Below are 15820 nucleotides of genomic sequence, written 5' to 3'. Positions count from 1 at the left end.
GATTATGAGGCACGCCGTAGTGGAGGGCTCCGGAAATTTTGACCACCTGGGGTTCTTTAACGTGCACCTAGATCTAAGTTCACGGGTGTTTTCACATTTCGCCCCCATCGAAATGCGGCCGCCGTGGCCGGGATTCGATCCCACGACCTCGTGCTCAGCAGCCCAACACCATAGCCACTGACCAACCACGGCGGGTGTTACACTGAATAAATGAGTGAGCTTGTTTTCAAGGGCATTGTCCAGCTTATAGAACGATTCTGAGGGATATAAAAGGCCCTCAAGGTCCCACTCTTTGGATGCCTCTGGTGGAAGCTCTCTGGGGATATTGCCTTTATGCAGTCTTCACAATGTGTGGGCAAAACACGCCTTCTCGCCACATAACCTGCAATGTAATAAACTAGCCGTGCGTCGCTGCGGTGCTCAACATAACTTTGGTAGTCCACAGCATCTCGCCCTCGAATGACGGAATGTCGGGAGGAACACTCCAAAACAGGCGACGAGACCAACTGGCAGCGGAGGGCGCAGGCCAGCGCGGGAGTACCACGCCGTAATACCACGCCGCGAGCAGCAGCGCCTCGTTCCCCCTGGTGGCATCGGTGCGCAAGGGGGTCACGCGCTCCCGAAGGAAAGCGCCGCCGGTATTCACACCTCCCCTTCTAGCCACCCTAGCCAGGAGCCGTCGGCCAGAAATACTATATGGCGGCCCGCTGTATGATGTATGCGGGGTCCTGTATCATTCGATATGTCTGCACGCGGCCGATTCATTCGAGAATGCCGGCCACCCTCCTCCTCCTCGTGCCCCGTGGCCGTTCGTGCGAGTCGGCGGCCCGCCGTCCAACGACTGATCGATGGCTGGGAAAGCGAGCCCGCCGCGCAGACATAAATCCCGGCCCGTGGCCTGTGGCGTCGGGGATGCGAGGCCCGTTGACGCTTGGCGGCGGCCCTTCTTCGAAACGCAAGCCGATGGCGCCTGCGAGTATAACGCTACTTCTGTCTCCCTCGACGACCGCGGCGCCGAGATTGTGCCAGACTGTATACGCCGTGCATGGCTGCCCGAAGAAAGGCCCATATTGCGAGCGGCGGCTTGGAGAAATATAGCAGAAGGTGAATGCAGCATCGGTGCGTAATATATTGTCGCTGTGTTGTAACGCCTGCATGCGATCCACGTCGTCTCGTCTGCGCATGCGCGCTTGCCTCACCTACCGCGCCTCTTACCCTTACTGAATCTGGATAGCATTCCTAGCCTAAAAGAGGTGCCTACTGTAGGGGCCTACCGGAACGCATTATAAGTTGACCGTGCCTGCTAGGTATATAGCAAGCCCGCTATTGCCCACTGGCGGAAGAACCGCTGCACGCAAACGTTACCTGTGGTCTGAACTATACATATATATACCCACGGGAAGAAGCGCGCAGAGAGAGAGAGACAGAGGTGGAAATGAGAGAAAGGCAGGAAGGTTAACCTCTGGTTTGCTATCCTGCACTAAGGGAAGGGAAAGGGGAAGGAAAGATGGAAAGAGCGGGGACAAAACGAAAGGTGTGAAAAAAACGGGGGGATGGGATCATTATAGTCTTTCTAACAGGACACTGCTACATAAAAGAGGTCAACAGTGCCACATAAGACGAGCGGGTCCCGCAAGAAATGCGCACTGGTATTTGGTTCAGCGAACATGCGTTGTGGAAATTTCTTGTTTATGGACAATACGAAAAGAGAAAGAAAGAATAAGTAACACACACTTTAAGCAGCAACATCACTATGCGTCTTCCGAGGGCTGCTCGAAAACACATAGCAGATTACGGAGAATCTTTAAAAAAGTAAAGTTTGTGCCTCTGTATGGGTGCATTGCCTGGTTGCGTGCATGTATAGACTTTTGTGGATCGGTCCCTGCAGCGTATGAGTTTCTGCGTGCGGATTCCTGTATATATGGCTGTGGTGCGTTTTATGGATGTCTTACGCAGTCTAGCAAACAAAACAGATCTGCGCGCCACTGAGTAACTGCACATCAACTTTTTTTCTCTCTTCCCTTTCAGGTGCAATAACGAGCTCGGTATAGTCACGCCAACTTCTCTTGAATGAACTTTCACCGGAGCGATAACTTTCTCAGTCCGCCCTTGGAGGTCGCTCCAACAAAGTGTTTCTGCGCTCTCTCTACTTTTTTTTTTTTTCGTGCTTCTAGTGTGCGACGAGTCCGCACGCGAGTACAGTGCGGCAACGCTGCGTTGCGTGGCCGGTGCCGCTGCAAGGTGCAGGCCTCGTCAGCGGGGTCGGCGGTGGCGTCGCGCCTAAATTTGCATCCGATTTGCCCGGCGCCGCCACGAATTGAGGGGGCCCTGCTGTGGCGCAGGCTCGCGCGCACGCGTTCACCGGCCAGCGTGCTCTCTATTATCTCCGCCGTGCTTAGCAGGGGCGCGCATAGGGTGCCGGCCAGGGCGGCATGGAGGGAAACCGATGGGTGCAGCAGGGGGGGGGGGGGGGGGCGAACCCGCGTAATCAGAGTGTCTCGCGATGAAGGCGCGAGAAGCGCAGTTCCCGCGACCGTCGGACGAGCGCCCCGCGGTTCACCAAATCAAGAGGGTGCGCCGGAGGTGCGGGACGCGCGGCAACGCTGTGCGGCTCTCGTTTGGGCGAGCCGTGCTTCGCGAAGCTCATGCATACGCGGAACTGGGTTCCAAATGGGTCCCCCCCCCCCCCCCTCCCCGCGGGTTTGTCCGGTCGTCGCAGTGTGGTGCGCGCTGTGTCAAATGCGATCTGCATGTGGTTATTGTCGCGTTCTCATCGCTATCTCTAGGGTGCGACGAAGGTTGTGAGGCATACCAGTTTAAAAGACACGATGCCTACTGAAGTTGAGAAGTTTCTGCAATTACACAGTTTCTGTTAGAACACGAAGAAGAAGAAAAAAATATGCTGTTGCTGGTTGCTGTTGGTCTCACGAAGGGACGAGAATTACTATCGGAAATGAAGTTTTGGTCGTCATACTGAAAACTTGCAGCTGCGTTACTTAGTTGTGCTTCCTGGTGATTTTCGTGTTTCTTAAATTCTTATTCCGGCTTTCGTAACTGCTGATCTGTTGATTCAAATCTATTACTTGCTGGCTATATTAGTTTTTGCTGTGTTAATGCGTCCCGCTTTCGGGTTGCAATCTGGGGGCATCATGTTGCTTATCCTCGTACGTATCGATAGTATTGTAAACGTGATAAAGATTAATCGCTCGATGTTGCCTGCTGTAAGGCCCAAACTCGCGAAGCTCTTCGCCTCTGCCATCAAGAAATGTTTAGTACACGAATTTCAAAGTATTACAAGATGACATTGGGGATAACCCAGGGCACCTTCTTACGCTAACCTGCTTCGGTGTAGCCAACTAGTGGGGGCCTGTTTACCCAACTCTGCGTTCCCCTCCCCAATTAGTGGCCTCTGGTCCTCATTTTGTGAATGAGGGAAGTATTATACGACGCTTGGCACATCAATTAACTGTGCAGCGGCCGCGTAAAGTTTACTTTGTTGATTATACATGGTGCAACACCTTGCAGCCACAATCACCACCGTGTGATCTAAGCGCCGTTCTTGTTCTTTCTGCGTGCAGTGTCCAAACCTGATTAAGAAAAAAAAAATCAGCAGGGGTTTTATAACATTCAGTGTGAACGGGCTCCTAAAACTCCCTGTTCTGCGTGCGGATGGTCGTCCACTATGCCGAGTGCGATGTAGAGCACAGTCTTTTTACCGTAAGTGCATGTGCTCCACCATATTGGCTCATTCATACCGGCATGAGCTGTCCTGGAAATTTTCATTGTTGAACCTTCTGCGTTAACCTGCATTAGTTTGGACACCAAATAGTCCTGCACATTTTTTTTTTAAACACTCTGCTTCTCAAATGCCGGCGACGTTTCCTCATCGGGACGCCTCTCTCCTTGTGCACGCAGTGCCGGGCAGCAGCCAGTTCGCGGACTGCAGCGCCACCAGGGCACAGCAGTGCGAGACAGTGTTGCTGGCACAGCAAGTCAACGACGCCTCCAGGGCCACCGTCCCCGAGCTGCTCTCCCGATGCCGGTAAGTGAGCGCGTTACGGAACCTTCGAGTTGGCTGGGACGTCGCAAATTTAGGCTCAGAAACGAATCGATGTATGTACTTGAAATGCAATGAACTGATTTACGAGCTCAGTACGTTTCCTACATATACCTATCGGGCTCCACTCCCAAATATTTCGCGAAGCGAATAATAAGTGTCAAATGGCGATCGAACAGCGCACGCGACGGGTCAAGTGATACGCACAGGACGGATGCGTTGCCTGCATCACTTATCCCGTCGTCTGCGCTGTTGTGCGCCATTCTGAGCGTGCACCGAGTAGCGCAGCTTAACACCCTGGTGTTATATGAACCTAACGTTTTCGCGTGGGGCAGCATCAAAATGTGTTAAATAAAACCCACTACGGGCATACCTGATATGCGCCGAGCTTGCCGAAGGCTGCCGCGCCACTGCAGTTGACGTCGCTGCCTGCGTGGAAATTAAGTTAAGCAGCGCAGACATTTCCCATACCACGTTCTCCACGTGTCCTAATCTTCAGTCACCGAGCTAATGGCCTTGTACGACCCTTTCACCACCTCACGATCCATACTGCAACAAGAAACATAGAACCTATAGTTGTATGCACAGATTCCTTCCATTGAACGGATTGTTTTTTCGCCGACAGAGTGCACAGCGCGCTTTTCCACGTTCCCGCGCTGTCCGCTGTGATACTCTGCTCGCCTCCTTCGCCAGGATACACTCGGACAGACCGCAGTGAGTCACAAACTGCACTTCCGTTACCGCCCTTCCCGAAACACCTGCAGCGCTTCCGGAACTATCAGAATGGGAAATCTTTCGCCGCTGCACACGCGCCCATTGATTACTTCCGTGTGGACCAGAGACTTCCCGCACTGTCTCTCCCGCCGCGAGGAGGTCGGAAGATTCGCGCGGGTGCCCAGCTGCAACCTTTCTGCGGGTTGCGCAATGTGTTGGCCAGCCTTCTTGCACCGCTTGTCCGCTCTGTCCTCGCCCAGCTGCTATCGCAGTCCTGCTGCACATCTTGCATTGGTGTCCCTGACTCGCTCGCCTATGGGTTCCTGTCTAAAGCAGGGCTGCATCCAAGCCGACCTCAGGAGTACAGTTGGTGGATTTACGGTTCGCGTCACAGATCCCTTCTAGGCTTATATTTATTGAAAACGGCCGTCTATACGTGTATGTAAGGTATGTAAGCTGCCTTATGCCACAGGGCAAGCTGTCTAATAACAAAACAAAAAAGGCGTTTTAATGCCGGCTTCTTTTGCACGTCTTTGTTTGATCTAATTGCTTCTCGCCAGAGTTTCTGTGAAAATTCTGCAGCTATCGAGATGAACCGTAGCCAGATTTTGTTCAGAAAGGGAAATAGAATCAGAGCACGTGTGCTCTGGATAGAAAAAAGAGAGAGAGGTAAAGACAAATTCAGGGGGATTCAGTTAGAGTGACACTTAAGGTTACATCTAATGTACGTAAGATTTAATAAGTTTTGTTTCATTCTTGTTATTAGTTTCCTAGTTTTACGGGACCTGCGCTTTCACTTGCAGGCAGATGTATTTGTAGAATTACATACTGCGCGAATTCTTATAACATCACTCGTGTGTTTAATTTACTCTTCTTTGTTATTGTTGTTTTCTATTCGCATGCGCGTGGCGAAATTCCAATTCCGACTCCTGGTCTTCCAGTGGGATAGAAATAGCAAACTAAATAAATAAGAAGTTGCCAAACGAAATTGTTGCGTAAATTTTATTACCTTTCCCGAAAAAAAAAAAGAAAGACGTAGCCAATACTGCGTACGCAACATATGTTGTTAGATATGGGGCTGTTTCCTGAGCCTACTTCGAGTTCCCCAGACCACATCGAATCGCGCCACTGCTAATTAAGGAATGCAGAAACACGGAAAGCACATTCCAGAGGAGCGCACGTGCAAACAAGTTGAAGGCCCCCACTTCGTACGCCGCCGGTAGCTATTCACTGCTTGATTCTTCCAGAAAGCGAGGGGATAGCCCGGCACTGTTCCAGGTAACGTGAGTCCCGAAGCCAGACGGCTGTGATGTACCGGGAAGGCCTGGCAGCGTCGCACCGGCCGCCTTTGAAGAGGGCATTTGCAAGCCAGCGAGGCCATACCGCCGGGAGTAGGGGGCCCTCGGACAATTGGGGCCCAAGCGTCGCCTCACCGGCCGCCTTTGAAGAGAGCATTGCACCACAGCAAGGCAAGACCGCGGGGAGCCGCCGGGTGTGACACCACCGCACGGGTGCCTACCAATGGCCGAAGGTGGCGTCATCGGAGCGGGCTCTCGCATTGGCCGAACATGACGCGCCTTCCAGAGATCGAAGGGCTTAAAAGACGCAGACCGAGGATTCCAGAGCATCCCCTGATTCACCTCTCTCGAACTTCTTGCCGCGGGCCGCAGCGTCCGAGTTGCTGCCGGCCCGTAATGACTGTACGACTGTTCATTGACGTCTCACTGTAAATAATGTAAAATAAACCCTCCCAAGTTTTTTCATCCCGAAGTCCGTCCTCGACCCCTACAACTGGCGCCAGCGGTGGGATCGCCTCCAACTCCTACAATGTGCATGGAACGGGGACTGTTGTCCTTTGCATAATTTCACTTGTTACCATTGATGAAACTTCTTGTTCCAAGTTAGTCGCCTATACACAGGATGTTTCACGTAACATGAAGCAAGGATTTTTTTTTTTTTTTTTACGTGGTTGACCGCAACTGAATGAAACCAACGACGTGCGGTTTGCCGTCATGTGGAGCTCCTTAGGATATTTCTATATTGCGCTTAATTAGTTAATTAACTAAGGTCAATTATGCAAAATTTGTAATATTCACTTTAGGGCCAAGTGCGTTTCCTTATGTCGTAGAGGCCATTCTAAAACGATCCGATTCCGAAACGAGCATTCCGATCCGATTATTGTGCGGCAACGTGCATGCTGTGCGGTGATTTTTTTTTTTTTTTCCGACGTTTCAAGAAAGCCCGCGAAATATGAAAAAAAAAAAAAAAAACACGTGACTGCGCTTATGCGCTACCGTATTGCAGCGCTCTCAACCGCGCTTCGTGCGAAGGGATCGTTCGTGCTGACCGTGGCGAAGTGAGAAGCCGCGGCTCTAGGCATCGGCTTCACAGTGCGCCAGCATCCGTGGCGGTGGCACGCGGAATGGAAGCGCCGTCGTCCCTGATAAGCGATAGGCTCGACGCACGGCTAATAGCCGTGCGTCGAGCCTATCGATAGCGCACGAGCGATAGCGCGATACGATAGCGCACGAGCGCAGTCACGGGGTTTTATTTCACATTTCACGGGCTTTCTTCAAACGCCGGTCGCACCATGTATGTGCGTTGCCACAAGAAATTGGATCGGCCGTTTTGGAATACGCTCTACAACGTAAAGAAACGCACTTGGCCTTAAAGCGAATATTAGAAATTTTTGCATATTTGATCTTTGTTAACGAATTAAGCACAATGTAAAATAATACCCCAAGGAGCGCACGGCAAACCATATTTCGTTGGTTTAATTCAGTTGCGGTTAACCACTTTTTTTTAAATCCTTGCTTCATGTTACGTGAAACACCCTGCATGCCCTGTGGCTCTGTCCGATATATTGTGTGAAAGGTTGGTTGTTCGTGTGACACCATCTCAGTACGCACGTCCTGTCTCGGAGACAAAGAGAACATTATTCTTCAGATGTGTCATTTGAACCATACTTTTTTCAGCATATGAGAAAAATAAGGTCTCTTTTTTCCACTCTGATACTTGGAGTGCTTTAGTTTTACCTGCTTAGAGAAGCATTTCCTGATCAATTTATACTGTTGCACAACACTCTCATCTCTTCGTTTGTATGTGCGCAATACTTGGCATAGTTTACGTGTACCACAACCACGTACGCTTTAAACTCTGCTCTCATTCGGATACGTTGCTTGGCATCTGTCGCACGACGTTTTTCGGTGACATGTAGTATCCTTGAAGGTAAGCACGCGTAAGTGTCAACCTTTCCCAGCGTTGTATCCCCCGGATTGTGTACCCAGCGTGTCTGTCACGCGCACGAGAGCCCGCCAAATCAGGAAAGAGCCGCCGAACGATAGTGCGAGGACACGGCCATGGGACATCGTTGGCTCGTCGCTGAGATATCGTTGTGTATTATCGTGGTGGATGTCGAAAGGATACCGATCTGACAGCGTCTTTTGATTGCTGGGTACAAGGCAATGCACTTACCCGAGTAGTGTCATCTCACGAGTGAGTTATCTCATTTCGATTTATGCGGAGGAACTCTAGATATCGCTGGAAACATTTTTGAAAAGCTCGAAAAGTGCTTTGGGCGTGAGTACTTCCAATCAGATGTCGCTTTAAATTTCTCCTGACGCACAATATTTTTACTAGGTGTGTCATTTTCTATTTGCTCCGTACGTTTGCTGCAGCTGGCAAAACGGCATCTTTCGTTCGTTAGTTTTCCGTGCGTTCGTGGGGGCATGTGGCCGTGTAGGTTACGCGTGGGCTTAACTTTAATGCACTGGGTCACGCTGTGTCGCGCACTGTGTTAGCTGCTCGTAATTACGTAAGAAGTTTCCTGTTTGAGCGTGAATTAATGGAATGAAAAATATATATATATATTATGTCACTGCCGGAAACTTCGTTCTTATTTTTTTTTTTCAGCGTTCGTAAGCCGTCGCCTAATCTTGCGCGTCAAATGCGTTTCCGCTAGCACTACCTGATGTTCAAATCCATTTCAAGGAGTCGTTGCAACCCACTCGCGTATTTCATCCACTGAGCATATTTACTTTACCGTCACTGCAAATTGCTTGATGCAGAAATTTCTGTAATGTACTTAAGGTTTAATGCCGTAAACACAGCCAGAGTTCAAGATGGGGTGACGAAACAAGATTAGTTGTTTATCTTCTTGGGTGGGAACGGCGCGGTTGCTTGTAAATGATTAAACTCTGAAGCTGGCGTCTCTGGACTGTTCTTGCCGCGAGGAGTTTTTGTATAAAGTACATGTTGTCACATCCCTTTTTCTTCTTTTTGGCTGAACATAGCTAAGCCGAAAATAGTGAACACGCCTTTCTTTTCTTTTTTTTATTGTTAGCAACAGTGGTGTGCTTCAACATAGCGTATATGAAACAATAAAAAAACTGTGCAGCAGCAAAACAGGAGAATCGCTTCTGAGCAGGTAACGGCGTAGTAACAGTTATTATAATATGCGTTTTCAAAAATTAATTTATGGGGTTTTACGTGCCAAAACCACTTTCTGATTATGAGGCACGCCGTAGTTGGAGACTCCGGAAATTTCGACCACCTGGGGTTCTTTAACGTCGTGCACTTAAACCTAAGCCTACGTGTGTTTTCGCCCCCATCGAAATGCGGCCGCCGTGGCCGGGATTCGATCCCGCGACCTCGTGCTCAGCAGCCCGACACCATAGCCACTGAGCAACCACGGCAGGTCATGTGCGTTTTCATCCATATAAAACCGATAATGGCACAGGGTGCGGTGGAGCCAGGCATTGAGCTTACTGTTAGCATGACGCCGCAGAAGACATCTCGCTCGATTTGGTTGCGTTCTTATCGTCCTCCCGTTGTTACCGACTAGTTGTTACCGACTGTTACCTGTCTGGTATATCTATAGGCAGCATCGCGCTTGGTGCTAACAAGTAGAATTCTGTAGCGTTTTTATCTTTGTCATTTACTTCCGAGTATAGCCATGGATGGACACTTTTGTTGATTTGATTCGGAGGACTGGGCTGTCGTTTCCCGACTCTTGTTTCGTGTTCGCTGCCTCAAGACATCCTTCAATATTGTAGGGCAACCTTTACTTGGCAAAGTTCATCAATATAACTTAAGCATTACCTAGTTGTTTGCGACATAGCCTCTGTATTATACGTCAAAACAGCGTTTCGTATGCAACGTGCTCGCGCACGTGTTAATAAGACTACAATGTAATGACTGGCAATATATTGTTTACAGGTTCATTAAAGCTGGCTACCGTGCTTTAACCTCATTTTTGTTTGAGTGCCTTTTTGTAAAGGTGCCCCGTATATGTGTCTGAATATGCATCTGCAAGGGCACCTACTGAAAATATATTTGCACAGCCGATTATCTATGTCCCACTTCGAGGACAAAACATCTGCCGGAGGGTACGAAACATCTATCTACCTCTATTATATGCCAGGTATATCTGATCGATATTGCTCCTGCACTTTACACGCACGCGGAGAATGTCCTGTCCACATCGAGCCCGGACATTCTGGATCACCGTGTGTCTGTCTTTGTGCGTGCAGGTACATCCGGCAGAACCTCAACTGCCTGCTCAACTACACGTCCCAGTGCCTGCCCCTGGAGCAGAAGGAGGAGAAGTCCCAGGTCATCAGCTCGGCGCGAAAGTACGCGTACGCCACGTGCGAGGACCGGGACGCCGTCAAAGGCAAGTGCGCCGAGGCTGGAACCAGTGGGGTCACGTAGTGCATGGTCAGTGGGGGGCTACGAGGCGACAGCTAAGAAGGTGGAGCTTGTGCACGTGTACTAGTACGCAAAGTAGTCCGGGCGAAGTGGTTTCCGTTTCGCCGACTTCGCATAGCTTCTTTATAAATAGTGAAGGCAGACACAGCTATCTTGGCAGCTTATCGACCTCTGTAGACATCCCATGTGCGCCGAGTTCTGAACAACAAGTAATGGAGCCTGCGTCGGAGCCTTGAAACGACGGTATGACTTCGGCGAGAACGCGCAGTAGAAGCCAGCATCGGTGGTGCCAGCTCGTTCACTTGTCTGTACACGCCGACGGTTGTTAATAATGCGTTAGCATTAGTTGTGCCAAGGTGTGTGTGTGTGTGTGTGTGTGTGTGCGTGTGTGTGTGTGTGTGTGCGTGTGACCAGGGAAGTGTCGAAGATGGCGACTGACGCCTCTGGAAGACATGGGTTAACTCGTATCCCACCCACGACCAGTTGTTTCATGCGCTTTCATTTTCATTTATTTATCATTTCTTCACTTTTATGAAAGCTACAATAATTTGGCGTCACGTGCTACGAGACGCCTTCGGGCAAAAGAAGGTTGTTCCACATCCGCTCACTGCGGCTCTGAGTTGCGCTGGCTAACACTCCTAGGGCTATATCTGGTAATTATAAATAGCCAAGTTAGTGGACAAATTGATAGCTGTCACTGTAGAACAATTGGTAGTGCAACGCACGCCTAATGCGGAGGTTGTGGGTTGGGCTCTCACCGGCTACAAGTTATCTTTTCGTCCACTTTCATTTCCATTTTCTTCATTGTTTTCTACATTCCAATTTCAACCACAACCCCGATGCTTTCCTTGGCTTCATTGTCTGTAGGCTTTATGTGGTCACGATATATATAGTTACATATGTCAAGTGAGCTCCTGAGCAGCACTTTTCAATTCGGTGAGTACTGTTTAAAGAAGCTGAAGGACGCTTAAGCTTCGCCTTTGAGAGTGGAACGCGATAGCATTCAAATATCCATGACTCCTTCTCACGTTTCCCGGCAACTGGGGCGTATGTAACCGTAATGTTTACCGGGAAACGCTGGCCGTGAACGCTATGCACGAATGGTGGCTTTCCGGTAGAAACGCGGCCTCTTGCGTGGACCGCGATGCGGTTTAGGCGAGTGCCATCTAGAGGCATTGCAAGGAACCGGGCGCGCCGCTCCGTGGCCTTCCAGATACTCACGCGTCGGCGAGCGCAATGGCGGACGCCGTGGCCGGTCTATGAATGGTGGAAACGCTGGAAGAGGGATTTCTTTTGAGTTTTCACATAACAAAATTATATTTTCTCGTATAGTCAAATTACAATCCTAGACGTATCATGTCTGTAGGTGGCGTGTATCTCGTAGTTTACGATTTTTTTCACGTATTTTAGTTTGAGAAATCCAACTAGTTCAGCTAGCAGAGCATCCATAGAGGACAAAAAAATTTGAGTCTATTGAGGGATGTGACTTTATACACGTGTACGTTTGGTGAAACTTTAGGAAATGTCATACAGAAATTTGCAACAGATGACTGCAAGAATACCACTTTATAAGTGCATTATTTCTCTCTGCATGTCTTTTAAATAGAAAATGCGCAGTTTCACACATGTTATACAAACTATATTGTAAGGATGAACCTTACATGTTGTGAACCTGGATGGAAAGAGGTACACAGGCATTTTGGTGTGTTTCATTTCATTGAAAAAGCCATTTCTGGAGTTTTGTTGCTAGGGTTTCACCAGATGCACTTCACATGTGAGTGTGTGTAAATCGGAACCATTGAATGAATACTGTCATTACATCATTGTTTTTGGCATTATTTGAAATGACCCTAGCCAACAACAAATTTTGGAGAGATGTTGATAATACACACAGGAACCTTGTTGAACCCACCAATTTACAGTTTTCTGATATCAAATTCATGTTCACTACATTACGATTGCACCACTCTGGCATATTTCTTGGTGCATCAGCATCAGCTATTTTTGAACTGCTGAAGCTTCGACACCAGTGTCTAACATACCGTCATTGTCCTTCTCTCTGCAGAGCACTGGAAGGATGGTGCATGCTTTCAGAAGCCTGAAGTTCAACGCTGCAACAATGAGTATGATGTGCAGATGAAGAAATACCAACTGAACAGCAAGTACCCATCTGAAGAGCAGTGCAGGTGAGCTGTGTGGGAAATGCACATTTCTGCATACTTCATGAACACTGCATCGTGGCACTGTAGAGAAGGGCAAAAGTGATGTCTGTATCACTTTTTAAGCAGTAGCAGATTCAAAAGGTATTAAAGGGTGTTTGTAGTAAGTTAAAAAACTTTTAGGAACAAAAAGAAACGTGGCAGTAGATTGAAGCTGGATGAGACTAATGGTACATTATTTGCAGTCGTCTAGAGCAATTGTAGATGTTTCTTGCTCTACAAATGTTTTCTAGTTCTACCTGTCCTTTTTCTATTGAGTAAGCTGTCTTCTGTCCCTAGCTATTTAGAATTGGCCAATGTTTGAATGTTTAAAAGAGAAAAGGCTATGTTTGAAAATTGTTATACGATGGGTTCATTATTACATGATGCAGTTGTGTCTTCAATTTTGCAACCTACGTGGCTAATCTTTTGCCCTAAAAAAAAAAAGAAAGAAAATGTGATGTCTTGATTGGCTTTTGTGCCTTCGATCGCACTGCTCTCCATGCATTTCCAAAGTGCATGATGGCTGAGAAAGTATGGGAGTAAGGGTTATCAGATTTCTTTGCCAGCTTTCGACTTAAAGGCTTATCAGCTGTAGCTGCAGTGGTTTTCAACCTTCACTATGACGTAAATGATGTTGCTGGCTAGACTGTCTTATTTATGCTGCCGCGTGCAATGTCCGCTAGCTTCGTTGGGCAAATGCTGGCTTATTTCTCAAAAAACACATTTTATAGCTCTGCAATATACACATGGAAGTCAGTGGTAATGCCAGTACTATCTCATATTTTGGTTTTTTTTTGAGCTTGAAAAGAAAAACCATGCAAAAGATAGCCCCAAGGGAAGTGGAGAAACTAAAAAAAAATAAAAATGTGAGAAATACTTACAGAAATATTTCATATGGCATTTTATATATGGCATTATTGGTTCCTGAAGTAAATCTTACAGCCTAAAGTAAATGTTTTTAAACGTGTCATAGCTGAGCATAATTTGCTAAGTGCTGTGCAAAAAAAAAAAAGAAATTCTTGTTCAGCATGGCTAATGACAATTATGCCTTTTTTCTAACTGATCTGCCAAATAACATATTTTTCTTTATGTTAGTTTGTTTGGAAGTTATGTGAAACACAGTGTTAGGCATTTGGGATTTTTCAATGGATGTTCCAGTAGTTTAGGAAGCAATTATGGTAGCACACAACTAACTTTTATATTTTATGGTGCAGATTGGCTCCTTAGAAAGATATGAACCCATACTCTGAATAACAGTACCAGGTGTAGTGTTGTGTAATAGTTATCTTTCAATTCTTGTAATGTCTTATCTGTCATGCTGAGTGGCCTGTCTGGGTGATGTCAGTCCAATGTGACAGAGCCAATTACAAAGAATGAAATAAAATGAGAATAAGAAAGATCACTACGGACTGGCCCTGGTATGTAAGGAACCTTATTCCTTTTACCAGAGAAATATTAATGGTATAAATTTTGCCAACAAGTCACTGTCAAGTAAAACAGGTGTACTGGGGATAACATAATTTATCTTTAACAACACCTACAGATAGGCTAGATGGTGCATTGCAGATCGACAGAAATCTTTCTCGGCTGTTCGTGTGTGTCTTCCTGTGCACTTATTTTCCGTCGATAATTTATCTTTTAAGCATATTTACTAGATGGTTACTGTAATCCTCCATCATTTCAAAAATTTGAACATTTTCTGAAATAGTTTTTCACATGACCATCTAGAACATAATAAAACCATTTACAGTAATCAAATGCTAGCATACACAGCAGTTGCCACTTAGCAAGCAATGTTATTACAAAGATGTTGAAAAGAATAAAAATGCCATAAGGCTGGGATTTAATGAAATTTTTCATGTAAAATATATTTCATTCACTCATTGATGTAATGAACCACTGAATGAATGGGTGGTTGGCATTTACGTATTAACATGTGTAAACTATTAGGATAAGCTGGTCAGTCCTAAAGGCTGAAATACATTAATACCTAAATGGCAGAACAGTACAGTAATTTTACATCAGTTGGTTTTAGTTAAAGGTATTGACATTGTAGTGTTGACTTTGGGACAGCACTGTGAAAAGTGGCATTTATGCAAGATCCACATTATTTTCCTTTGTGTGCTAGCAGTTTAACTTTGCCGATCATATAAGAACTTCTGAGTCTACTTTCAGTGAAAATTCAGCACTCAGCTGTGATAGAAGGTACAAATTGCCTAAATCTTCATATGAACTAGGACTTTTTTTAGCCTAGTGTCAGTGAAACTATTTACAGAGAAATTACAACTACAATTCTCATCACACAAGAAAGCTGTGCACATTGCTGTTCCTTTCCAGCATAGATTGATTTACTTTGACATCTTTTGGTATTTCATAATTGCATGCAGTGCTCACTTTGCATAGTCACAACTCTAGTGCTTGTAATCACTGTTAATGGCTATTATATTTTCTGAAGTTCATGATTTATGTTCAGCTGCATGGCAAGCTTTGCGAAGTGCAAGAACGCAACTTACCACACCATGTGCGTTTCATATTTGGGATATGTGTCCACTAATGTGTAGTAGCCGTAAAAATGGAAAACGCTGAGTTTCTGAGGTTGTTTGGTACTTTTACATATATCCTGGTGACAACAATGACGTCCTATGTATATCCTACAGATATCTACTGTAAGGGCATGGATATCCTAGAAATGTGTCAAATATGTCCTGCGGTCATCCCTCATATGACTGGTTGGCTGCACTTTCTGTGTCCTGCAAACATCCCTTGCATGTCCACAAGGAGAATTATGGGGACATGCTGCATGCATTTTATGGACATTTGTCATCACCTTTTAACAGTATTTGCCATAATGTCAATTACGGTTGCAGCACACACTGTGTGACAGATGCAATGGGCGGAGTGCCCACGCATCAAGAACAGATACATTGTGTGCACACATTAAGCCCACAGGCATGTGTGCAGAAGTGCGCCATATGCTCCTTATTCTTCTAGGCCTTCTGCCAAGTTCAAGTGCCTTATTCAGCTAATTGAAGTAAATCTTGCCAGAAAATTCGTAAAGTGCAAAGCATACACAAGCTGCAGACATGATAACTTCAGATTTTAATTCGAACATGCAAGGAAACATACTGTCACGATCCAC

The 15820-nt window shown here is 46.8% G+C and overlaps 1 protein-coding gene across 2 annotated transcripts in view; it reads left to right on the top strand.

Moving 5' to 3' along the window:
- The window catches only part of LOC126528453 (uncharacterized), a 330965-nt gene that overhangs the window by 302687 nt on the left and 12458 nt on the right, over positions 1-15820 (top strand). For both annotated transcript variants that reach the window (XM_050176335.3, XM_050176334.3), the window contains exons 2-4: positions 3916-4042; positions 10303-10445; positions 12546-12666. In XM_050176335.3, coding sequence (XP_050032292.2) covers positions 3916-4042; positions 10303-10445; positions 12546-12666 — 391 coding nt within the window. The remainder of the gene's footprint in view (positions 1-3915; positions 4043-10302; positions 10446-12545; positions 12667-15820) is intronic.

The sequence above is a fragment of the Dermacentor andersoni genome, chromosome 9 (genome assembly GCF_023375885.2).
Source record: "Dermacentor andersoni chromosome 9, qqDerAnde1_hic_scaffold, whole genome shotgun sequence".
NCBI classification, from domain to species: domain Eukaryota; kingdom Metazoa; phylum Arthropoda; class Arachnida; order Ixodida; family Ixodidae; genus Dermacentor; species Dermacentor andersoni.
Note: the sequence above shows the minus strand (reverse complement) of the source record. Positions and strands in the feature narration are given on the sequence as shown.